This window comes from Coffea eugenioides, chromosome 2 (assembly GCF_003713205.1).
Source record: "Coffea eugenioides isolate CCC68of chromosome 2, Ceug_1.0, whole genome shotgun sequence".
In the NCBI taxonomy this organism is placed as follows: Eukaryota; Viridiplantae; Streptophyta; class Magnoliopsida; order Gentianales; family Rubiaceae; genus Coffea; species Coffea eugenioides.
Genome location: NC_040036.1, coordinates 68,383,541 through 68,410,458, shown reverse-complemented (window position 1 = coordinate 68,410,458; position 26,918 = coordinate 68,383,541). Strand labels below are relative to the sequence as shown.

The 26,918-nt window shown below is 35.6% G+C and overlaps 1 protein-coding gene across 2 annotated transcripts; it reads right to left on the bottom strand.

Moving 5' to 3' along the window:
• Positions 1-569: 569 nt before the first annotated feature.
• LOC113763143 (protein MON2 homolog) lies at positions 570-26,313 on the bottom strand. Of its 2 annotated transcripts, none has more exons than XM_027306873.1 (44): positions 26,086-26,313; positions 25,783-25,968; positions 22,947-23,036; positions 21,894-21,967; positions 21,584-21,739; positions 21,163-21,283; positions 20,943-20,998; positions 20,186-20,240; positions 20,042-20,098; positions 19,830-19,931; positions 18,128-18,208; positions 17,956-18,008; positions 16,443-16,512; positions 16,021-16,084; positions 14,118-14,266; positions 13,903-14,030; positions 13,771-13,828; positions 13,422-13,519; positions 12,605-12,689; positions 12,454-12,519; positions 12,321-12,380; positions 11,996-12,088; positions 11,666-11,852; positions 10,717-10,760; positions 10,515-10,634; positions 10,298-10,429; positions 10,158-10,210; positions 10,024-10,072; positions 8,663-8,721; positions 7,914-8,053; positions 7,646-7,794; positions 5,996-6,124; positions 5,836-5,921; positions 5,604-5,719; positions 5,394-5,506; positions 5,064-5,187; positions 4,569-4,690; positions 3,853-4,039; positions 3,570-3,663; positions 2,629-2,950; positions 1,999-2,138; positions 1,786-1,910; positions 1,480-1,678; positions 570-1,022 (listed from the first exon to the last, which is right to left on the bottom strand). In XM_027306873.1, exons 1-44 carry the CDS (start codon positions 26,191-26,193, stop codon positions 935-937), a joined length of 4,788 nt encoding a protein of 1,595 aa, XP_027162674.1. In that variant the 5' UTR covers positions 26,194-26,313; the 3' UTR covers positions 570-934. The 2 variants fall into 2 exon arrangements, with proteins under 2 accessions (XP_027162674.1, XP_027162673.1); XM_027306872.1 differs by having other exon boundaries at positions 3,570-3,777; positions 26,086-26,312.
• Between the last annotated feature and the right edge of the window lie 605 nt (positions 26,314-26,918).

Sequence of the window (26,918 nt, the reverse complement as noted above, 5' to 3'; positions counted from 1 at the left end):
AAGGCTTCTCGTGCTGACATGTTGTCACATCCATCACAAAGGGGAGGTGAGTGTAACTTTTAATTTTAGAGGATATTTAAGTGCAATTGTCAAAAACCTCAAGGAAGGTATCTGAAATTATCCCAAAAAAGAAAGTAGAACGTTCATGTACTAGCAATGCATCCTCACTTTTGTTGCTTTCTCGTGATAGAGCACAACTGCTATAACAACTACAAATGGTAAGTACCAAATCATAGTTATTTGAGTCCCGGGAAGGAGTCCTTACCACTGACGCACACTCTTGCAGGAATACATTCTTAGGATCTACAAGTCGCGTTCCATCCATGCCAACTCCTCTGCGTCCGATATCAAATTGATGCAGCCGTCAAATAAAGCAAAACCAGGCGAATAAAAAAGCAAAGGGATCCAGGCGAATAAAAGCAAAGGGATCTGGCTCAGCCGCATAACCACTTAATAGAAATAGCAAGTTAACGGGGAAAAGAATCACTCTTACATTCGTAGAAATACTCGAATTGCAGAGGCTGGAAACTTCGCCAGTGAAGGCCACTGTCACATTGATATCAATAATAATATCAATAATACCTTCAGGAATCTCAAAATCCTGATGCTTGACAATTAACTACTTTTGGCTTTGTACAGGAAAAGTAGCAAGAAGCAATATATAAACAAACCGTAATTTACAAGAAAAACTACAGGAATTTCTGAGGTACGCATTCTTCTTCTTCCTGTACAGCTACACGAGTCATTTCCAACTATTCTCCTATCCTTTATACCTAGACAAACACATACCATATGATTCCAATAATTAATATATATATATATATAGTGATACAACATCGACTGATGGAGGAGACCCAAAAAAATTCCTCACATAGACGTGAACACAAAAAAATGGAACTCAAATATGCACTCAGGAGCCGCTTTCTTCCACACATTAACTTGCAAAACTCAGCTTCTGCAGACCCAATTCTGCAGCTATAAGTCTAAGCAGCACTTGTACTAGCTCCCTGACTCTTGATTCTCTGCATAAGAAATGGTTGTGAGTGTATACCGTAATCTCCTTTCAGTGGGAAAAGCATACAAATAAAAAAGCTAGTAGTTTCTTGCTTTTTCGCATCCTACAAATTTCATAGCAGATCCACAAAAGTTGTAAATAATCAACCACAGCAAGCTGTCTATTAGTAAAGCAATATCCTTTTTGCAGTCAGAGATGTATTAGATACTAGGAAATATCAAAATACACTACAATGTATGCACCACAGCAGGCTGAGGGCTCACTGTTAAAATTAAAATTCAGGTTTAGTGCGTCTTTCCTAGTAAACTTTCATTTACCATAACTAGATGGTTGAAAAAGAGGAATTCCATGACCAAATTGTGGAGTGACTATCAGTTTGATTATGTGATAATGACCGCATCTTGACTTGTGCAATTATCATAATTTACTTAAAAAGACTACCAACAAGAAATATGTCTCTTTACCTTGATACAACAAGTTCACAAAAGGATGGGAAAAGGACAAGCAAATGTTTACGTCCCCCGCTTCCCCCTGAGAGGCCATCCATCAAGGAATGATTTAAAGGAAGGACTGATGATGTATCTGAATGAATTACAAGACGTGCTAGCTCCTGGAGGACAAAAATGACTTCTTCCACCCTTGCATGTGGCAAGGGACGTTCACCTGAAGGAAGACATTAATGGTTCACGTGACATATAGCTTAGATCAAAAAGAATAATAAAGGTGAGATATTTATAAACCAAAAGTTAAGGCAGGGCAGGGCAACACACCTATCTCATTTTCATCAGTCAAAAACTTATTCAATATGAACTCACATCTGGCCATTAATATCACTACTGATACTTTGCTTACTTCAGATCTAGAAAGATTCCAGTCCATGGTCTCGTGATGGTAACTGAAAACACATCCAGCAGTCAACAACAACAAATGAAAGAAACAGATGGGAACTTTATATGCTCAATTTTTCTGAAGTTTGAAATTACCTGCCCAAAGAAAATATTTTCTGCAAGCAACTCAAGGAGAAGTGGCTACAATATGAAGGCATGAGCTCAACAGTTTCAACAGGCAAAGAACAGGTGCGTGATGCACATCGGTCCAAAGTAGTAATTAATCGTTGCAAAATCTGTGAACATCAATATAAGTTGAATAGGACCTTAGAAGCCACGTCTTATCACCAGCTTGAAGAAGCAAAATCAAAATTTTTGGTTCCAATAGAGTTGCTTATCAATGAACAGGGGGAGCAAGACATGAAATAGAATAGTGCATAAAAGAAAGTTGCAAATTTCCAAGGCAAAATAGAAGATAGTGTATAATTTCCATGAGACTGCAAGCCAGTTACTAATACACTAGGTGAAGCCCATAAAGGAGATCAAATACCACAACAAACGTGTTACATGCTCAAGCATATCTTTTTGGCAACTCAAAATAAAGATTGTACTTTATGTCCAGATTTCATCAATGCTCATACTTATAGTTCCATTTATCAAGGCTTAATTATAAAAATGTTTCTAAAATATCAATTTCTACTCCTATTTTTTTCTGGGTCTACTGAAAAGCATAATGTACAGGCACAACAATAAAAAACCAGAAAAAATCAGGTGTAAGGGTATTACATCAATAGGTGCATCAATCTGAGATTTAAGAATCTTGTCTCCCAGAATGTCTAAAACATTCATCTCCAATGATTCATCAGCCTTAAGCACAGCCACAGAGAGTGCACTAGAAGGAAGGGCACGACCACAATGGCTCACTAGAAATATCTCATACACATCAGCAACTTCTTTCCAGACACGTATTCTTGCTGTTCTGGGGAACGTCAGGTCACTAGAGTCTACAGTTACTTTGATCACATCATCAACAAGAATGTTGTTGAAGCCATCAACAGCCAATCTCCAAAGTGAGCCATCAGGGTTATCTCTCCTTGTTGCCATACACCTATCAATGAACAAGAAAGTGAAAATAAGTTTTAGGTCTCCCAACAAAGAATACACAAAAAACAATGACATCCTAATGTTCTAGGATGCATGGAAGGACGTAAAATCTTGACATTTTAAGTTTCTAGTTTTCCCAAAATAGTAATAGCCTTCCAGTCTTTTAGGTACTATGAGAAAACAACATACTCTATCCGCTTAAACTATATAATGCCTAACAAAGATCCTGGACAGTCATATAATTCAGAGAAGACAAAAATGCCAAGCATCAAAGGAGATCGTGGAAACAGTGTCTGGGCTGTCAACAAGCTAGAGTTTAGAAATCTACCATTTTGTTTATCGTATAACACAGTGTAAACTTCTAAAGTGGCTGCCAGAGAATGAGCATTATGTTTACTTCAACTACTTTCCAAAGTCCCATGGTTTACATTAACTGAGCACACTACAAGAAAAAGGTAAATCCATCACTTTATCAATGTGCAGAGGAGTATTCTCTTTTTAAAGGAACTAATGCCTAGCAACTCAAATTTAAAAAGTGTTATTAGAATCCACCATGACACTCGACACAATAAGGATTCAGCAGCTGAGCTTTGTGGGCAGTCAATCTGATATCAAATTCTCACCTTCCCAGACCTTGAATAGTTTCCACATAAATATTGTACTTCTCTGCAGCCGGAGCCTGCAAAAATAGATCCACCAGCACAGGAACAACCTTCTCTGCAAATAGATAACTGGAGCTTGTGACTGATTCAAGACCATTAGGAGAAGCTTGCCCTTTCTTTTGGGGTGTTGAGGCTTTCCCATTTGGGACCTCCTTTATACTCTTATGAGCTGTGAAAAAGTCAGAATACGAAATAAGATCCTTTTGTTTGTGTAAAGAGCAGTATCTTTATGCAGTATTAATACCATGGTTTTGGTCCTTGCTCTCAGTTGACTCTAAGTCATCATCGTTGTTTTCTATGCCCAAACTAGGTTTTGGAAGATACTCCAATAGTTTCCCAATAAGTAGTAACCACATCGCTGAAAGGTGTCTTGCTGGACGTAACAGCGGCAAGATTTCCAGTGCAGTACGTTGAACTGGTGGAACATTGCCCTATAAACATGAAAATCTCCACATTATGTGGAAGTTTACTATAAACTGAGAATAAATATACTTACTTCAGAATAACCATTTCGCTGAATTACAGTACATGAGAGTAATTTCAACTCAAGATTAAAACTGATAATTAAAATGAAAGAAATTCAAACAGAGAGACATTTGCTCCGATAACGCAATACAATCCCAAACATATGGATAACGCAGCAACAGTTCTCATATTTTCATCTGCCATAATCCCATTAATCTCCTACCCATTTAAGGAACAAACGAAGCAAACAGCATGAGTATTTACAAATCTAAATATATACACAGACAGTGAGAGGCCAGGAGAAGACTTTTTGAATAACCAGACACATAATCCCATAATCTCCTATCCGTTTAAGGAACAAACAAAGCAAACAGCTACACACACACACACACAAAATCTGTCTATGCACTTACAGAGACAGAGAGAGAGGGAGAGAGAGAGAGAGCAGGAGAAAACTTCTTGACTTAAAATCAGTTATTAGATAAAATAACTCACATATTCAGCTTCAAAGTTATCACTGGCAAATTTGGCCTCTTTAATTGCAGTATCAATGACAGAGAGCAACTGCTTATACATGTCAGTGTCAAACATCGCTTGTGCTTGTACATATACTTCTCCTGTCAAGAGTTTATAGCAAAAAAATAAATTAGCAAAAAGAGAGGAAAGGAATTGAGCATGTATGGGCACACCTTTTGGTGATACAAAGGACATACTTATAAAATTGCTAATCCACATTTTACGGGATAGGATACAATAATTAAACCCCACTGACCCACTGATCTTTCTACTCCAATGAAGTTGTAGGCCAACACAAGGGGACCTCCAAAAACATTGCAGTTTAGGAAAAGAGAATTTGAAGTCCTCTGACTAATATCATTCTTGAACACCTACACATGCGTGAATATTGAAGACAAGCATGCAGACAGATATTGTGTATTCACTGAGATAATTAATTTCATTCAACAAAGGGCAATAAATTTTATTTATTACCTAAACCATGTAAAATCTCTTGCTTGACCTTGCTTGATGCACTATCACTGCAGTTGGGTGATTTTTGAATAACAAGTTCATAGACATCGAGCACTGATCTGAGATATGGCATTGGCAAATTTCCCTAGTACACGAAATTGGTTTGAATGCGTTAGAAACATTAATAAACAAGCAGATGCATTTCCTAAACACGCGGCATTAGATATATTTGTTTATCTCTGCATGCTAAGCAGAAAAGGCATTTCCTAAACACACAGCATTAGATAGATTTGTTTATCTCTGCATACTAAGCAGAAAAGGCACTCAAAATGTCGAGAATCAAATGGCTACCTTTGGAGAATGTGAAATTACAGTTGATTGTAAGCAGTTTATTGCTGCTAGGGCAACCTCCTTACTACCATTTAAAATACTATTCTTAACAAAGATGAGCAACGTCTCCCATCCTGCGCCATAAAAAATCATCCAGACTTATGATAAAGAATTTTATAAAATCTAACATTTTAACAGGGAATAGTAAATAAAAATATGCAACCCAATTACCAGACTGAAAATTCTTTAAATCTCTGAGAAAAGGGAAAAAAGAGCGCAGTATTCGAGCTATTCCACCTAGGACCAGGACAAGTGTCTCATCCCATTGTTTTTGAGCTGTATTACGACTGTAAATTCATCCAAAAGATCATAAATTTTATCACTAATCAACATAAAAAAGGAGTTAGGAAATAATGGGAGGAACTAAAATTTGCTTGCAATGAAGGAAGTGGAATTGATATACCTATGATGTATGAGCATATGAACAGCTTTTCCTCCTCGTGTTCCAAGCTCTTTCCCTTGCCATTCATCCCTAGATGATGTCGCAGCCTAGGACCAGAAAGAATAAGATTAAAAAGGAAAAATTAGAGCTTCTAGAACTTTCTTTATCCATTTCAACTTACCATATGGGACACACGATCTAATGTAGGAAAAACATAATTCCAGAGACAATCCTCCCACATGCTCTTTGAAAGTTTCTGCCCATGGCTTCCAAGAATTTGGAAAAGCGTCCGGATAGCAGAGTTCCTAACCTAATGATATAATAATTCAATGAAAGTGAGAAAATAATTCAAATAGTCATAAGTTGCATAAACATGATGTAAAGTTCCCCTATCTGCATTATGTAATCAAGCCCAGTGAAGAGTCACATCATTAACAGTTATTCACTGAAATAGAAGACTCCACTTCATTGCTGGGTCAACATTCGACGTCAGCATGGACTAATAAAACAAACTTAATAGAGAACTAATTTTTCAACTGAAGAATTTAGCAGCCAACATGGACACTTTGGACAAAGCCAAGGCACATAAACCTTTTTGGCAGAACCAAACTAAGAAAAATGGATTTTAATATGTTATGAAATTTCAAGCAGCTGAATATCCAAAACATAGATTGGAAGACTTCATAAACAATAGTTGCCAAAATGCACAATCAAATGTTAAATACCAACGAACACATAAAGAACAATTTTGTCAGATAACTTGAAGCAATACCAATAAAACCAAAGTCATAACATGTCATTAAACAGCTTAGAAAGCAGAAGCAAACTATAACAGCCTGAAGGTATAATTCAATTACTCTATAGCGTAAGTAGTCCAAATTGGTTAATCATTTTAACGTTGAGATTCAGAGGTAGCAAAATGTTAAAGGTTAAAAAATGAGTATTTAAAGAATGTTGAGGACACCACCCTTGTATGATATTCCAAATAGCATAGAAACCAATCATTGGTGCATGGAACAGATAAGATGTTTCCACAAAATATGCATTTGAAATAATTAATATGCTGCAAATGTAACTATTGCCTTTCCAGGAGTAGCAGAACGAGCAACTGATTTATCGTATCTCAGTCATTTCATACCGAGTACCAATTAACAACAATCTTCTACCTAGAAGTTTGGTTTACATGCTGATGGTTACGGTGTTACAAGCTCTTATTTCATAGTAATCTTTTTAGATAAATTGAAAGAAAAAGTCATGTAGTCACCAAATAAAAGTCGAAAGAAATTAAGAAGTTTGAACTCCTTAGGCACTTTAAAGTTCTGGTTAATATCTTTTGGATCAATCCAACAGAATCTTTCAGTATCTCCTTCTCACAATTAAGACCCGCTTAAAACCCAAAAGTAAATGTTCAAGCGCTGAATTTCTATCATTAAACACCTTGGAGAAGGGGAGGTTATTCAATCCCAGAGGGTAAGCTACTTACTATCAGAAACGAACCAGAGCATACGAAAAAAAAATCATAGAGATGGTGCCTAAACCATTTGGTCTATAACCTTTTTAAATCTGATAACAAACATTCATTCAAATAAGCAGGATCCAGGTCCAAAGATGTTCAATCAATACCAAGGCAAATATTCAGGAAAGATTTTTCAATGTGAAAATTTGACGTGTTCCAGCAAAATCATAGTGTCTTTTGGTAGGGTCAGTTCAGCTTGCTCTTTAAATGGTTTTGCCCTCCTGGGACAACTTTAGGAATCAGAAATTTCAAGGAATGTCATTCTCACGAGTTGCATATATGCAGAAGTCTAAATCCTTTGAAGAACTGCAATACCTCAGGTCTCTCATCATCACCCAGCTTTTGAAGTAAAGAGAAAACAGAGAAAAGCAACTTGTCACGAACAACAATACTCATCAGCAATTGATCATCGAAAGGATAAGAGGAATTGAGAATCTGTTCATTTTTTTCACTGTTTATTTGATCTGCAAAAAGAAACAAGCTCAGAATACAGCAAAAAGGCCGAAATTAATGATAGTTTTTTTTTAAAGCAAAGTTAATCATAGATTTGAGTTCTGAAGCAAAGCATGTATAGCCAACACACCTGTTTCTTTCTCTCTTTGAGGTCCATGAGAAGCACCCTTGACAATAAAATCGGTTGATGTCCACAGAAGTCCAATAGCTGTCAAACTTATATTCAATTCATTCTTCTGAGCACTATAAGCTCCTGCTACATCAATGCATCTGGAAAAACATCAGACTAAGGATGTTATGTGTTGGTAAAGAGCTAATGGTTGCACCAAAGAACAAGGCATTCATGCAGGCACACAGAGAGGGTACTTATTGTGTAGAAATGCACCTAAGAAAAGATAAACAATCTTCACAATTTCATTAAAGAAAACCTTCTTGAAAAGCTCTAATAGAACAACGTCATTGTCATGTAACATCAACTAATTAAATGGTTATACTATGTTTGACTGCCAACTTTATATTCTGGAATTCACTTTTACATCATTTCTTTACCTACGTATTTGAAATGACTGTAAGACCCTAAACTCATAAAGTTAAAAAAGGAATCAGTGTTGTTTTTCTCTTCATAAATCACAAGAATTGAGAACTTATTATTATTATTATTATTATCTTTTAGAATTTCATAGTAACCACGTACAAGATGTACAAAACATTGTGTCATGTCTGTGCACCATTAGCTAACAACAACTTATGGTTTTGAAGTCCTAATAACAGCATATATGACAAAAGAATAGTAGTATCAATTGACGAATAATTTGTCCTATCCATGCCTTGGTTTAGACCAGAACAATAGACTGTAAACCTGCTGTAAAATGCACTTACACATGGAGGCAGTCAGCAGGTATCGTTGAAAGGCCATCATTCATTATCACACGAAGACTCTGAGTCAGAAAGGAATACATGTCAGTTGAAATTTCAGATATGAACAAACAGCACCAATTCTGAAGTATCGGAATTAGGTACAACCAAGAAATAAAAATGCAAGCAGTTTTAATTGAAAATAAAAGCTAGCATATATGCAGCAAAGCACATGTCAAGCAGAAACCACTCAAAAATAAAGAAACTGAACCCTCTAGTCTACTGTACAAATCCTAGCATAAGCACTCAATAGTTTTTTGGGAAACTAATGTTGTACCACCATTTCTTCATTTATTTCTCTTTATGGGTGGAGGGATACACACAGACACACCTGGAAACCAGGATTTTGAAACCTTGCAAGGCACTCCGCCCTGGCCACTGGGGCAAACACCAGTTGCTTATCATGGATTAGAGAAAAATTCTTATCATGGATTAGAGAAAAATTCATGCCAAACATGAGGAAATTTAATAGCAACAAAAACAAAAGCTATGAAAGAAACTATTGGAAATGACCGCAACCACCCAGGTACAAAAGACCAAATCCTTTCAAGAGTTCATATTTCATTTCCAGTCCCTTTAACTGAAGCATTTCCCATGAGAAATAGTCACTATAACCTAATAATAGCAGTTCCAATATACCAAGAGACTATCAAGTGTGCGCATCAACGGATTAACAGCATGCTTATCTAAATTGGTGTTTACAATAGGAAAACTAATTTACTCTTTCTGGTCATTCTCAATGGTTTTCCCCTGCATTCCATGATTGGCAATAAGAAAAAGAAAAGAACTGATATATTTTCCATTTTTACCTATCTTTAGAACATACTGAGTCTGATCTACAAGATTCAACACCAAAACATTTTCCATAAGAGTCATATCACTCTTAGTGATTCACATACTCTTTAAGCCTAAATTCGTAGGCACAAGATTACAGAACTCTACATATTACAGAACTGTTTGAAGAGTGAAAGAAAAACATGCAGGCACCACCAAATTAGGTAATTAAAATTTAAGCAGGTAGAATAGAACACATGGGACCACTATTCTTTCTCCACATAAGGTGCTCCACGTGAAGACACTTTTTATTAAAAAAGAAAAATGTAGCAAGACATTCAAATAGTTTTAGTACATTTATGTTGATAGTGCATTACACTTTCCCATCTTTAGCTGAAGCATATTTGCATAACAAAAATCATTAAAGGACCCACTTATCAATGCAAACTGACAAAGAAAAGTAAGGTGTGAGCTGGGCCTCAAACCTTTTGTGCTTAGTAAAAACCAGCTCTTTACTACTTCAAAATCACTAAATGACATAATTTTCTCACCTGGAATCCCAGAGCGATGAGATCCTTCTCTGATGCAAGAGCAACAGACCTGAAAGTATGAGCATAAAAACTTGGTCATGAACCAACGGCAAGCTTACTGGGGCAGCTAAAGCATATCAACAATTAACAGAGACCTTAATGTTTCAAGGATATTTTGCCAGCTGTAGCACAACTTCTCCCCATGCCTCTGAAATAAAACTTATAAGCAAAGGAAAATAGGTAGTTTAACAACGGCAGATAGGGACAAGCATCACATTAAGGATTTAAGACATACTTCCAAAACGTGAAGAAGAATTCTAAGAGACCCAGCATGAATGTCAAAGCTTTTCGAAGAGGAATATAGAGTATCTAAGGGAGAAATGACAGCACACTCCAATGTTCTCAAGTCTCTAAACTTAGTTTGTGTCTGCACAGATTATCAATGAGAAGCAAGTCAGTATCAAATCACAACAAACTACACCTTTCAGTGAAACTGCATATGCAATTCTCACATTATCAAATCCACCATGTTTTTTTCCCTGAAATAGCTCAGAACCTAAAACGGCACAGATTGACTTATCCATTGCATCCAGTGCCATATTGCGTAAGTGCTGACTAGAGCTATCAGAAAGCTGCAAGGAATTCAATACACCTAATCAGGGAAAAGGGGTTAATTGGTATAGACATTGCACAATCAATTCATGCTTAGATTACCTCCAGGAAATGGCCAACAACTTCATCCCATAATGGCTCTACCCCTGTTGCCAAGTATACCCATTGAGGAATGTTAAGTATAGGAAACAGATCTACCAACACAAGATACTGAGGAACACAGTATCTTCTGCGTGTCAAACTCAAATCAAGAACTACACGTCACAGATTATTCAGAGCGATTTCAATCTTTAAGCTCTATTCATAACATGAACATTATATTTTTTTAATGAAAATGAAAAACCAAGCAACAGACATGCAAGGAGCACTCTGACAAATTCCAACTAAAATATTTTTCTGAGTGTGGTATAAAAATACAAAGACAAAAAGATATGCATGTCTTCAAAAGCTAACCAACACTACCCAGACACTAACAGTTCATTCAAAAGAAAAAAGATTTCAGATGATAAGAATCCTGAAGCTCATGCCAAAGGTTGAAATTCCTAGGCATCATCAAATGCTCAGAGACCAAAAAAAACAATAAAGGATTAGCTCTATGATATAAACTCAGCAAAGCCTTATCTCAAGTACTTGTGGCCAGCTTAGAGGAAGTTTCAAGCTGCTCAATCTAGGATGTCCTTCCTTGGTCGATAAAACCTGTGCCTAAGAATGACTCCTCTTATCCCTTTTCCTTTTCTGGTAAATCATATAAATTGAAGTGAAGATATCCTCTTCTCAAAACCTAACACCACTTTGATACTATAGTATTTGTTCCTATATGTGAGACTTGAGAATACAACTCTGAATTTCAAGTTGGAACACCCATAACCAGAAAAGTAGAAAAACATACAACTAATATAAAAAAATATGGCATCACGCATTCAGTTAGCAAAGGCTGATATAGTGTGAATTTCCATAATCAGTACTGTTTCCTCCTCTTTTTTCACATGTTTAAATGCAAATATGTAATGATATTAAACGGAGCCAATTTGCATTGTAATATTGGACTTACTATGCAGATTGTTGACTAATATCGTTAGCATCCTTTCCACTGCAAAACTAATAGTCCCGAATTTTTGATTGGATGCTTGTGCCAAGCTACCAGAAGTAGCAAACATGTATTGATGAGACAATTGCCGTAAAGCAGAAAGAAGTGATTTCACTGCAGACACATGCATTAGGGCAGAGCTCTCGAACAGCTGAACAAAAAAAAAAAAAAAGAAAAAGAAAAACACAATTGTAAGCTAATGGAGATGATTATACACACACACACACTAAAGAATTACAATTATATACTCCACAAATACCCAAAGAGAATAGTAATAATGATGATAATAATAACCTGAGAATTCAGTGAAGAAAGGATATGAAAATCACTATATTGACCAGAACCAGATGAATCTCGTGTAAGCCTTGGCACAGCTGTAGATACCTCCTATATGAACATGGAATATAAAACTTGTGAGCACATCATAGTAAAATGTAGAGTCATAATTGAAACTTTTTCATAGATCTTTACAAGCATCTTGTTAGATATTAATTTAAAAAAAATGTTCAAACTTGTTAATTGGCATAAATCTGAATTATAGGGCTCATTGGGATAGTCTGCATTTTTGGATACATTTCTATAGTGCACTCAATCTTGGACAGGAAAGGAATTGTCATACCTGCGTTGAAGCATGTGGTGAATGAATTGCTCGGTCAAGAGCAGCTAGGGTTTCCAATACCTACAATTATTTAGAAAAGAAATAAGAACATGTAATCTTCTTTGATATAGATGAAGAAGCTAAAATCACATACCAGGACCCATGAAGGACCCAAGAAATTGTGCAGTCGATGGGCTATATTGAAGAGGGTTCTTAAAGCCTGGGTATCACAAACATTAGCATAAATCAAAATACTGTTTAAATCACTAACATGTAATCAATTGATGTCAGAAAACAGAGCTAACCTGAACATTTTTAGGAGTGAGGACAATGTTTTCCCTCAGATCAACTACTACTTCTGACCTCTTTGACCCAGGAGACTGTATCAAACTGCATAAAATTCAATGGTGAAGTCAAAGCAAGGCAAAAAATATTTACTGCAAATAACTTACTCCTAGAAAAGGAAAAATAGTCAGCCACATTCCATACCCAACAGACGTTATATTTTATTTTTACTACATTACCACTGCTGGTAAGCAGTCTAATGACTCAGAGGACCACTAGGAAGAACCCAAAGGGACAGTTCTGGTACCACATGATGAACAAAATTTCTCATTTGACATGCAGACTAGACAGAAATATCATGCAAACTCATGCAGGCAGTGCTCTAGAAAACAAGTTTAAGTCGAATATTTGATTGTTAATATAGCCTATAGCCAGTTAAATTATAACCAAAGCGGGCTCCAATTTAATTTCCAAGTCAGGGGCCAACAAAAAGATTTAAAATACAGCAGAAATGGCAAATCTTAAGACACCAACTCGCAAACCTGTGGCTGTTTTGCTACTGTGGCAATCATTTATCCAAATAGATATAATCTTGACATTAACGTCAAGAAAAGACCTAGATTACAGAACAATTGGGAAATCTCAAGATGCAAACTGACAACCCTGGGGTTGTCTTCCTACTGTGGCACCATTATCTAGACATATAGCACAAAATTCCAGCATCGACGCAAAAGTACTCACAGAATGAGTTCCCCACTAACATGCCACTAGTAAGACATCAACGAGCTATAAAGGAGTACGAAAAGCATGACATCATGAACAATAAAATTGTGATACCTCTTCTTTTCAACTTCATTGGGTATATTGATGGTAAACTTGCAAAGGGAGGCAAGAAAAGAATTCAAAGGCTCCACAGCACGAAGAACTCCACAAGCCTAATCAACAAATACGCAAGCCATTATCATCTAAAGTAAAAGATGATGACAATATTGAGATAGCAGTTTATGGGTTTCAAGTTACAAGGGACAAGCAAGTGGTTGGAATATAATTAGCAGCTTTAAAACAAGAGACACTAATCTAAATAAGCAGACCATCAATTTGCTCCCAAAGATTCCAAGGGTGAAGGACAAAAATCATAGTATCCATAAACAGAACATGATCATAATTTGGAGACAATAAAGAATACCTGAGTAAATGCTTGATAACCCTTCAATATCTCTAACACAATAGCCTCTCCTTGTGACCTGCAATACTGACTTTGTATCAGCACACACATCAGCTTATCAACACTAAAAATACTAAATGATCTTTTACTTACTTTGTCAAAATCAGAGACAAAGCATCAAGTATTGTCAGCCACATGGAATCAACCATTGAAATACAAAGAGTAGCAGTTTTCCCAGTACATTTTTCTGGTGACTCAGAATCATAGCGGGGGGACTCAATCTGGTGGCTCCAAGATAAACAAACAAAATAAGCAAGTGGCAAAACTAGATTTGAGCAAAATGTACATACTTTGATTCCTACGCGCACCTCACCAACATCAACTGCCTCATCTGTCAAAGTAGCCACAGTGAAAACAACACCCAACAAACCCTCAATTGCCAATGTTATTGAATGGGCTTCACTGGCAACCAAGACAGCAGCATTGGATGCATCGTTATCTAAACTCCATTCAATCCCTGGCACATTTTCAAGTTTTCATCTTTTGTGTCCATGACTGACAAACAAATCACAATTGGGAAATTCATGTATTGCAGACAATTATTTACAGCATACTCGTGAACCATACATTATTCAATTCCAGGCATTCAAAACAAGTACTCAATTTTTATGGCTATTTAACAAAAAAAAAATAAAAGCAATTAAATCTCTTCAAATGCAAGATCAAGAAAGGTTGCATGTTGTATGGAGATGATCATCATCAATAGAAGAAGCTACTGACTTGCACAAGAAGGAAGTATAAGCACTTCATACTCTTAAGACTAACACACACACACAAAAACAATAAGTTAGAAACATGTAAGCTCTTTCCAAACTTCCATACCTAGCCTAAGACCACTTCTTATGTCATAATTATTTGAAGCAATTGAGCAACTGATCTACATGTAGTAAATGATGGCCGGCCTTACTGACATAACGCTCTGATTAAGTCATCCTGTTATTAATGTATAACATTTGCAGCAAAACATGTTGCAACCTTTATCATAGACAATGCATCCAAAAAAAAAAGAAAAAGAAAAGAGGGACCAAGCCCTTCTTTTCCTTCTGGGAAAATAATAAAAATTCATATCCTCACTCTATACTCATAGTGGCTCTACCATAGTGCTAGTACGTGCAGCCTCAATCTCCATAATTAAATCAGAATAGTAAACTAAAACAAAGTTTGCTAAAACTCCTGATATCAAAAGCAAACAACTTTAAGGTGAAAGTAAATTAATGCACTACCGTAAGATAGTTTAGTTTCAGGCAATAAAAATTTAGATGAGTTATTGTCAAAATCTAGGTGATTATGTTGATCTGATAAGCATTAATGATCACAACTTGATGTGAGAACTGCACTCTACCACTTGAGTTTTTCTTACTTGAGTCAGACAAAAATCTGATATTCCACCAAATTTTTCAAATCTTATTATCATAAGGTGTCTTTCATAATAGATACAGAACAACATTGTACATTCTATAAATCCAAAAGAAAGCTGCCAAGAAAGTTTAGCTACATTATAAGAGACAATAAAAAAAACTCACTCCTGTAAAGCCTAATCTAATTTAGTCTATGTTACCATCAAATGTGTCTATTTAAAAGGTTTCATTTTGATGTTGCTTTTCTCTTCATTTAAAAAAAAAATTTTTTAAGCAAAGAACCTAAATGGTCCCTAGATTATATTGATAGTCTACCTTTAGCCACTAATTCTGTTGGTTTCTAAATTAACCACCTTAAAATAGAGCTGATATACTTTTAACAATTCCATTGAATTTCAAGGTTAAATCTCATGAAAAAGACCCATTTCGTTGTGTAGCACATTTGATAGTTCTGCTTAGATAACCCCAAAATGAAACAGAATGGCCAAAAGTATGCCACTATAGAAGTTCAGTGGATAATTTGAAAACAAAAACAGTCAAGTGGCCAAAAGCAAGTTATCCAAATAGTTTAGTGTCCATTAGGTAGTTTGCCCATATTTATAATTCATATCATAGGTTGCACATTAGACACATGTTTCTACACTTGGAAACGGATTCTTTGTTTCTTTATTTATATTATATTTCAGTCAGAGAGCATGGAGAAAATCACTGAGGACAATTTTATCTTTGCACGTTTGCAAGCATCCAAGATCAACAATAATTCCAAAGAATACCAAAACGTTGAATTGCCAATTTTCTGTTACATTTAATAAGGTCAAAAGCACATTTAGCTCTACATTATTCTGGGAAATACCTTTAGCTTTACTGCTAAACATTCCAGCAACAGCTGCAAGGCTCTCCTCACTTGTGTCCTGAAACTGTAAAATGAATTAAAAGTGATCAATCTAAATCCTATGTCTTCTGATTTGTGAAGTCAAGAGGACAAAAAGGGCACAAGAATAGCTGGAAATAGTCCCAAGACAAACAACAGGGTATATATTCAAGAACCTTTACTTGGAAAAGGCACAATACTTCTCATTTCCTCATTCACCAAGTACCGATAATGAATATGAAAATGAGTAGCATCATTTAAAGATAATCAAGTAAAACACAGTAAAAAGAAACTAGGATAGATCATAAAGGTGCAACTTTCCCTGCACACTCAAAAAACGACTTGAGTGAACATATATTGAGAATATACAACAGCAAAAAGAATCCTCAAGGTGTAATTTTTACCTGAACATTGGAAACAACTCGAGCCAGAGCTTTTACCATATCCTCAACGATATTGGTGTTCTTCGGATGCCTGCAACACATCATAATTATCAGATTCTGTAACCAAAGGACTATAACAGAAGCACGTCTGAACTATTTTTGTTCTTGGGATGACTTTAATGTGTCATCAGTTATCCAACCATTGATTTATAGTTTCATGTGAATGACTCCTTCCTAAAACTTTTCTTTAAATTCATCTTCCAACATGATATCAAAGATCATCCAGGACCCTATACAGTATCATCAAAGGGAGCCAAGGAAAGCATCATCAGAGAACCCCATTAATTTGGAATGTGTTAATCGTGTCTAAACATTCCCCATCACCAAATCTTCTAGGCATATCATTGCACAAATCAATCTAAGGGTCCATTTGAATTGGTGGATTTTAATTTAAGGAAGAATTTGAAATGAGTTCGTTTGAAATCCACATTAATTCAATTACCTTGTTTGGCAAACAATTTGAATGTACAAGGCGGATTACTAATTAACAACCACATTGTTTGAAAATTGAAAAAGTTTAATAGTCATATACTAAATTTTCATAAGTTTCCTTTTCTTCTTCTAAAGTCTTCTGAAGTGGTTCTTTTCGTAAGTGGCTTCCACAGCAAAGCTGCTGTTATTATCCATTTTTCTTTTTTGGGTTGGTGACTTTCCTGAAAGTGGACATCACTTAATTGCACAGACCAATTTGTGAGAGTCCTCAAACCATATAACATCACAGAGCAAAATGACGTAGCAGGCTGCCTTTGGTGTCCTATTTTTGGATGAATTTACCAATAGCCAAAACTTATGACAGCGAAACCATGGTTATGCAGCCTGGTCTTCTCTGCTAACATATACAAACGCATAACTTGGACGAAGTATGGAGAAATATAAAAGAGAAGGATTTTAAGTGATACCTAATCTGGATGCATTTGAATTTCATTAGTTTTAACTCTGCAAATCCTTCTAATCAATTGGTGAATCTAAATCTCCTGTAAGTTATCCAAAAATGTCAAGAGATTTGGGGAAGGATTTGAAATTGAAATCCACTCATATCGCCCCATCCAAACACAAACTAAGTAAATTTTCACAAAAATCTATCATACACAGGCCTCTTTAAATTTTGGTCCATGTATCATTGAGCTACTAGATACAGAAGCAGAAATTGTCAATCTGCTATACCAGTTTATTGACAATTACAGTTCTCCTAGCATCTTCGCGAAACACAAGATAGAAAACCAATCAACAAATAAATTGTCAAAATCAGCCACAAGCCACAAAAACATGCAGGTAATAGAAAAATCATCTGAAGTAAATCAAATGACACACTGTTTATCTACACAACTACAGCAAATTCGAGAAGATATATGGAAACCAGTAAACTCATTAAGAAAGTGGATTCTCAGTTCTACCATATCTCCCAACAAGATATTTTCCACTAAAGCAGAAGGTTACAGCATTAGTAAGAGTTAATCAGAGTGAAAATGCTTACATGTCAAAATTCTGAAAAAGAATTCTCAAAGTATGCACCTCCACACAGAAACCCTGTCAATTTAACAGTCATTAATCATCATGAAACATAAGCTTACGTAAAATGTCTTAATGTATTCATTAACATTGACTAATTCATCAAGATATCCTGCATTAGGGTTCATTCTACCTACCCTCAAGATTTCAAGAACAAGAATGCGATGCCATAACGGTAAATCAAGAGATATAACTCTGATCAACATGCTAAGAAACACCTGCAATAGAATTAAAGAAGTTTACACATATAAGAATCTTCCAGCGAATTGAATTTATGAGAAAGAACAAAAAGCGACATGAAGTTCACTAAGCAATCTAACATTTTTCCTACAGACTGAACATGGTAAGAAAACCAATTTAATCAAATGGAAGAAGATTTTTCCAGTTACAACGGAAGTTTATGTTCAGATTCTTTTTCAAACCATACAGAGCTTATTAGAAGTTTCACATTAGAGTCCAAACAGTGGCAAGAATCACCAGAATTAAACTGGTTTCACGGATGAGTATTCAGTGAGGAGCTTGGGCAAGAAAATGAAACGGAACAGCTAGTTCTTTGGATTTCTTTTCAACATGTAGTCCTCATGACAAAGAAGTGTACCTCCTCCACCCCCCTTCCCCCCCACCGCTCACCCCAAAAAAAAATATTATTCTTTGGATTTACACCACTACTCTTACCTCCTTTTCTTTGGCATGTTCCCCTTCTCTCTCCCCTTTCCCAGTTCATCTTTATTCCTTATATCTTAGGGTTAATTACAGTTTGCCTCCCTGAACTTGACCCATTATAACACTTTGCCCCTTGAATTTTAAATATACACACTTTGCCCCCTTCATTGTTAGTCAAACATTAATTCTCCATCCAAAATTTTGACAAAATGACATTAATGCCCTCACACAATAGTTCTAGAAACTTTTAATTGGAATATGAAACATCTTATTAGAAAAAAAATACAAAGTCACATGATTTAAAAAATTAAAAAATAAAACATAGTATAATACCAAAGAATTGAAAAATTGTATTGCAGAGAAAAAAAAGAATTTAAAAATTCGTAAAACTTTTGCACAAGTTTTTCATCACTTATCTTTCTTCCTTTAAATTGTAAACAGATTGATTTTAATAATTGTCATTTACCTTGCAGCTTTCACAAGATTTTCACGAGTCAATAAAATGCTATTAGGTAATTATACCACATTCATACCTTGTTTTGTATTTTGTTTGAGTTCTATATTTAAAAAAATATATAAAAACTTTTTAAATATGCATTTCAATACATTTTTTTTTAATCATATTTTTATCTCATATAAAACACATTAAAATGTGCTACAATAAAAAATATAAGCAAATAATTTTATTCCAAATGCACTAATTAATTTTATTTCATTTAAAATAAGTACTGCTATCCGCAATGAAATAAATACACTGAGTTGCTTAGGACTTTTTTTTGTGAATTATCTAATTCATTTTAGTACTAAAAGTTCGATGTGCATAGAGTAATTGTGTTTAGATGCATTTAGCAACTATTAAAGAAATAGGTATTTATTGTGTGACAATTATTATGTGTGTTTAAGAATTAGTCAGGGATATTTTGGCCATGAAAGATATAACTTCATTTTAACCCCATCAAAAAGTTAACCACAAGTTGTAAAGTGTATATAATTGGAGTTTAAGGGGGCAAAGTGTTATCAGGGCCCAAGTTCAAGGGGACAAAGTGTAATTAACCCTATATCTTACATCAACCTTTATGCTTTCAAATACTCTAAAATGCATCAGTTGAAGGAAAATACAACAGGATTTTGAACAATTATTCCAAATGCTTTGTGACAAAATAAGAACAAACATACCTCAGATTCAGTGATGAGTGATGAACTATAAAGTCTGATAATATGAGCTACTGAACGCAAGACCAAGCGACGGAAATAAGGCTCTCCAGTTTCACCATCAAGCTGATTCAAGAACACAGATCAAGGTGGAAGAGAAAAGTTATAAAATATTTTTCCAGATAGATCATCAAACCTGTATAAAATTTTTGTGGCTATATTTGAAAGACAAGCACCTCAGAATTTGTTCGAAGTGAGGTCATAAGCAGTGAGCATATTTGGTGACGCAGAACCTGTTGGTTGTCCAGCCCATATTTAAACCAGAAAATTAAAGGAAAACAGAATTATAAAAGTTTTGAGGGCAGGAGGACTCATAGCACCTGATCATAAGGAATCAAGACCCTGAATAATACCACATAATTGGATAGGATAAACCTGAAGAACCATGGCATAAGAAAATCTAATTAAACTCATATCCTTTTGATTATTTTATTATCACAAATTCATACCAACATACACAAGTAACCTGCTCCAACAATTCACATTTCCTTTCCCTAAAATTTCAGAAAATGAGAAGCCACTTCCCGTAAAAGTTGTTTGTCAAACATAATAGTAAGAAGTTGCTTGTAAACATAATAGTCAGATATCAGTTTGACTTAAATGTCCTTAACTGATAGGAATATGTTTCAATTTCATCAATATGCATAACAGTATTTATGTAATAACAAATAAAACTAAAAATAAGAGTACATTGACAATTACTTGAAAGAGAATTGGAATTCATATTTAAAATGTTAAAACACTCCTAATTTCAAAAGGCTTGCACATTATGAAAAAGAAACCGAAATTCTCATAAGAGGCCTATCATTCAAATGCTTATAATAACTTCATAGATACGGTTACTTGAAGCTACACCAAACACACAGTAAGAACACATTAATTCCAAAATCAAACTTTAAATTCTACCTGCATGAGTTGGTTTTCAAGCAGGGACACCCCTAGGAAAAGGCGTTTCCATCATTCAATATTTCACCCACTATCAGGCAAAATGCACATTTATGCTTGTTACAAAGTTCCTACCAGGTAAGCTATTGAAATTAAGCAACCAGAAGCATAGAAGAAAGGGAAGACACTTACTCAAGTATATCAAGAGCAAATGTCCGTTGAATTGAGTCAACTCGTAACCAGATGCCCTGAGACATTGAAGCAAACAACTATTTCATCTCGAAATAAACTACAGATGATGTTTGAAATTGGAAAATCTCACAACTGCAATTTTTTCAAAAAGTAGCTGGTCTGTAATATTGCATTCTAGTTATCACAAAAAGCAATTTATCAATGTTGAATTAGAACATACAGATCCACCTGCAGCAAGAGCTGTCAGGTCCTCAAGCAAACGAAGCCCAAGCTTTCCAGAATTAGTTAAAGTGTCCCTCATTAATGATGGCCCTCCAGAGACCAATTCTAGCTCCAATGCCCTATCATACAAGGTTCAGGTGAGCACACAGTAAGGACCTTCAAAGCCAAATATAATATGATAACAGAAAAACTCCAGTTCAATGATATATGCCATCATATCTGAACAAACTCAACAGCTAGCAAACAAGATATAAGAATACAAAGCTTTAAATCTAGATCTAAGAATCTCAATTTCTCAAGCAATCTGGACAACTCACACATGGATAGCGATCTACAGGCCAAAAGATAATCCAACCAACATGGGATGCACATATATGGATAATAAAGAAAGAATTGCTTGGTAAAAGGAAATTACATACTCTAAGCGGTTTAAATTCCGATTGACATCACTAGTTACTGAACTAGCACGAGAGATGTATCCTCCAGAACCACCTTTCCCTGTAGGAAGTGACTCAGCACAAACCACATGATCAAATATCAGTGCTACTGCCTGTCGAAAGGTTGCTGCAGCAGTGCTGCATAAGTTTCAAAGGGGAGATAAGAATCACTTTTGCTGCTAAATAACAGAATAAGTCAACTAGGAAGGGAGATACAACAAGAAAGATAATTGGCATATAAATATGAAATAAATTTGGCACCTATCTAAGCTAATAAAGAATGTCATCTTACTTCCTCACGCTGTCAGAAGATCTGCTGCTGTCAAGCAGCCGAAGACAGATACCAAGAGCTTGAGCCATATTCTCCTGAAATTAAATGATTACTTCCCAATCAACCAGATAATTTGATAAATTCTTTCACAAGTTCAAATTACCTCACCAAAATGAATAAACATAATTTAGTGATCGTATCAATCTTTTTCAAAAGATGCACCTTTTCTCCTTCTAAATGATTCAAGGATGCGGAGGATCAAGGCCTTTCGGGACTGGGCTAAATGGCCATTATGTTTAACTTATTACGTATTGAGACTTGAGAGTGCTGAAAAGAAGAAAGGGTGCAAGACAACGAAGAAAAGGAGAAGGAGATGCAAAAAGTCCGGGCCCAAGCAACACTTAGATAAACACAGTCTAAATTGTCAATTTTGCATTATTGACTGAAGGATTAAGAATTCACATCCACAGAAGGACATTCCAAAAATGTGTAACACTAGTTAAAGAAAATTTGTTTTATGAACTACATCTGTGGCTCCTCAATGACTCTAATTTGGCAATATACTGAGATATGACATCAACAATATTACTGGTGCAGAGAATAGAATTAGGTGAAAAAACAATATCATCGTAATCAAAAACAAGTGTGAAAATTTCAGGAGACTTCCATCTTAGATACTGTCAAGCTGCATTACGAAATCCAATTCCAAATTTGTATTACTAAGACACAAAGAAAACCAAAATTGACGAGCTCCTTATAGTCAGCCTGGTTAGTGGTTTATTAGCCAATTACGCATTGTAACAGAGTATGGCAATAGGCTGTTGAAGTAAATAAAAATGATGGTCAGAAAGTCTATGCTCGCATGGTTCTCAGGACTCTGGCAACTGAAGCATCAGCAACCGACACAAGCCCAAAACACATTGTAGGATGAGGGAATGAGAAGCACTTCCGGTAAATCAAGGAGCACAATGATCTCCTCAATACCTTTCTTATGCAATTGAACACATATACTGCTGCTAAACACAAATAGAACTTCAAATAAGACATGAAAAGAGTAGAGTTGTAGACAATAACCTCAATATCAGGTTGCAAACGAGACTGAAATATTATGAGGATGGTTTGCAGGGTCTTTAGTTGGATGCTGTCATCTGCCATTTCACCATGCTGCATGCAAATGAGGGAAAAGAACACAAAAAAAAAGAGAGAAAAAAGGATCAAGAGTTAAAAATCTAAACACAGAAAAAACTCAAACAACAACCTGTAGTCAATTTTTCTTTTAAGGAAGAGGAAATATAAGTGACAGTAGGGGAAAACTAACAAAAAACACTTCTTAGCATGAAAATGGGCCATAAAGTACCAGAAAAATGCATCATAGATGTCAGACGTGCATAAACTCCTGCACTATTTATCTCATTTTCAGTATTAAAAAAATTCCTTTCTGCCATTAGTAGAACGTTCAGCATATTGATCCAGTTCCTTGACAATATAAAAGAATATTTGCAACTGGCAAATAAATGAAGACAGAATGACAAAGTTCCTATGAATTCTAAGTGTATCAAGCAGGGTCCCAATCCCAGGCCAACCCCCAGCCAACCTCTCACATTCCTTATTAAGCATTTCAAGACTTTGATGAAGCTTCCTATGATCAAACATCAGAGAAAAGCAAATGTACATCAACAAAACCTACCAAATGTTGAGCAGCAGAGAATTGTTTTACTTTTTCTAAACTGTTGTTTCTCCGTTCACCTATTATAACATGTAAGTGTCATAGCATTCTAAAATTTTCTTTTCAAACTTAAACATCAACTTTTTCATTAACCTTTAGCTCAATGAAGTTTTTTCCTTCCAGAAGCTCTACAAGATCATCATTGCAAGCAACTCTAAAAACTCTTGGTCCACACCTCCCATAAGTTGCTGTTGCTTTTTTTTTTGGGTTTAAATTTCAAGTTTCAATTTTCGACATAGACAGGATTAGCACCATTCCATGCCTCTAGAAAACTGACCAACAGATATGTGGTACAATGTGTTTCTGAAACTGAACATTGGCTCTCAACATGTCTACATTTCAAACAGTCTAATAATTGTGAGTACTGCCTCGGATGTTAACCCATTTTCACAACCTGCCAAGACATCATTTAAAATTGCTCCTAAACCCATGTACATAATTTTTCTCATTCTCCTTTTTCTTATCGTTATCTTCCTACTAAGATTGGCAAGGAGCGGCAATGAGTAAAGGCAAGGAGGGGCAATGAGTAAAAGGCATCCTTTTAAAGAAGCATCAAAATTTTAGCTACCTACAAATTCACTTCTAGGTGGAAATAACTGTTTTATCTGGGTAAGCTTGTACAACCAAATTATTTCATACAGACTCTACATCAGTTAGAAAATCAAGCAGAATCAAGCAGATGGTATCACTACATACAATAATCCCTCCAACTATTGAATTCACAATATACTAGGTCTGAAATGCCAGTTTTCATAAGGAAAAGTCCTCTGATTTGACCCCTCCAAACATAGTATATACTTGCTGCCAGGGTCAATGTGCCTACGTGCCCAGCAAAGGATTTTGTTGAAAATGTATGTCAGGCCAAGGCAATTCCTCGGACCACATATAGGATACCCTACATAGTGCATTAAGTGCCATTACTTGCTGCAAGATGCTGAAAATGGACCAAAAAAATTTTCCAGCTCTCAGCTGCAGTGTGTCATAAGCCTTCCTTTACAAACCAGTCACAGTATGAAAGAAGAATGAGGTGCTATACCATTAACCATACCAGTTTAAACCAATTAAACAAAAAAAAAAGGAAAGTTCAGGTGTACTGCTTTGAAAGCAGAGGCAACCAGCAATCTTGACCAAATTTAAAAGTTTGATAACCTCCTCTGAGCTTCTTCTACCTATAGGTTATATACACTTTTGTACTTGCAAAATCAAATCAATACTACTTCCAAATGGCAAATCCAAGTTAGCCACAAGAGAGGGTAAAAAGTCTCCAAAAATCTATTATATACCTTTGCAACATTACTTCTAGTCCTCATTAAATACTTTGTCCAGCTCTCTAAACTTTCAGCAACAATGGATATTAGAAAACATAAAAATGACGGCTTGCTGCTGGGTAATGCATTCATCCTGAAATACATGGCAGAAGGTTTGACACTGAAGACTATCTAAACTACTCAAACCAGAAACCAATTAAGGTCATTTGGAATGGAGATGTTACGTAACACTACATCACATTTAACTCTTTGCTCCCATGTGATTAAATTTGATTATAGCTGATTACCACATCAGTATACAAGTCAATGCCTAAAGCTACAGTGCATATGCACTAATGCTCTAACATTTCAATTTTCTTATTTGATTGCTCCGAAGAAGGGACCTTAATCCCACTCGCTCAACCTTATAGCTTCCTCTGTCTCAAGCATACGATCTCTTATAATTATACTATTTCCCTTCTTCCCCTACATCAATAGATTCTATAGGCACTCAATAGTACAGTCCAGGATAACATTTAACAACTACTAAGGACAAAGAACAGTTTTGATGTGTTCTACATTTGGTTCTATATCAGACTTCAAATTTTATTGGCATTGGAATAGCGTCCTATCCATATTAAGCTCATATGATTCAATCTAAGTCCAGTTCTTATAGAAAACCAAACACGGCATATCTGGAATGCGTTATTCAAGCGTGGTAAAGAACGGCTTGGTTCTTCTCATTTGACTTATTAAACCTCACCATTGCTAATCTTCAATACTTTCTTCAAGCCTACACCACAAGAAATTAAACATAGAAGGTCCAATAACAGGAGCGGAATACGGAACTTTCCCTCTCAAATTGCAGTTATAATGAGCAGAAAACAAAACAAATTATTTGCAATGACATCGTTGAGCATCTAGTACAAAAACTTACATCTTTTAATGTAGCGAGAATCTCCTTAAGTGCCGATGGAGCAACCGCATCATGAGATATGAGTTTTTGCAAACAAGACAGCCCAATCACACTCAACTTCACATTTCTAACTTCACAAGCCATCAAAAATATCCGCAGAATATCCTCATTATGCGCAATTTCACTCGGACTCGACAGTGATCTTAGCTGCAATTTCCACATTCAATATCAAACATTCACTCTTCCAATATAGAAAAGTACTACTACCTTATTGCATTCAGTATAAATCAAAATGATAGGAAAAAATTGCAAATTGAATCGGACCTTAAGAATAGCATGTTCAGCAGCGTCTTTGACGGTGGGGTAACGGCGGCGAGATTCAGCGGAGAGAGCTCGCAGATCTGCCTCCAGAACCGCCATGAAAGCAGCCATTTCTCTCTCTCTCTCTCTCCCCTCCCTATAAAAAACTTAGATTGTATGCGTTTTTGTTTGTATATTTATACGTATGTACACTGAAATCCAGGAAGTGCTACTATTAAACGACACCGTTTTTAAGATCTCCGGTACAATGTTTTATGTCAGAGAATTTAGAAGTCGGAAGCTCTTGCAGGGGAAGACAATTTTTGATATTTCAACTTTTGCTCTTACTCTTTTGCATATTTATGAAAAGACCCTCATATTCAAGCATAACAATTATTCTCGTCCATGTCAATTTTGTCCCCTTCCCCCAACGTCCAGATATTCCTGGCTTGGTGGTATGCCTGTTCTTTAGTTAGTACTTAGAAGGGGGGCATAAAAGGGGGGTTGACATGTAAGAATGTTGAATATGTAATTTGCAATGAATAGGATAATTTCTTATCCTATTGAAAAAAAAAGAAGAAAAAAAAAATCTAATATTTTAGCATAATCGGTACATACACCATACATCGCAAATCTAGAATTAAATTTGGCAAAGTGATTAAAATTCTTTCTTTCTCATTTTTAAAATAAGAATTCGATTTTTCGCATACCCGTTCGTCATTCCCATTCTTTTGATTGAGGATAAAGATAAAAAGGGCTTGAATTTTCAAACCCTAAACAGGCTGCGTTATGTGAATGTGTCCAAAATTATCAAACCAATTAAGGATGTAAGTTCCATTCACAATAAGACCTCTTGA

Excerpts from the sequence above, each read along its gene's own strand:
- LOC113763143 (XM_027306872.1), bottom strand. The coding sequence starts at position 26,193 with ATGGCTGCTTTCATGGCGGTTCTGGAGGCAGATCTGCGAGCTCTCTCC. Across the intron at positions 20,241-20,942 it reads TTTGCTCTTGATATACTTGA|GTTTATCCTATCCAATTATG; the intron begins GTAAGTGTCTTC and ends ATGGTTCTTCAG. Across the intron at positions 4,691-5,063 it reads AGAGATTTTACATGGTTTAG|GAGAAGTATATGTACAAGCA; the intron begins GTAATAAATAAA and ends AACTCTTGACAG.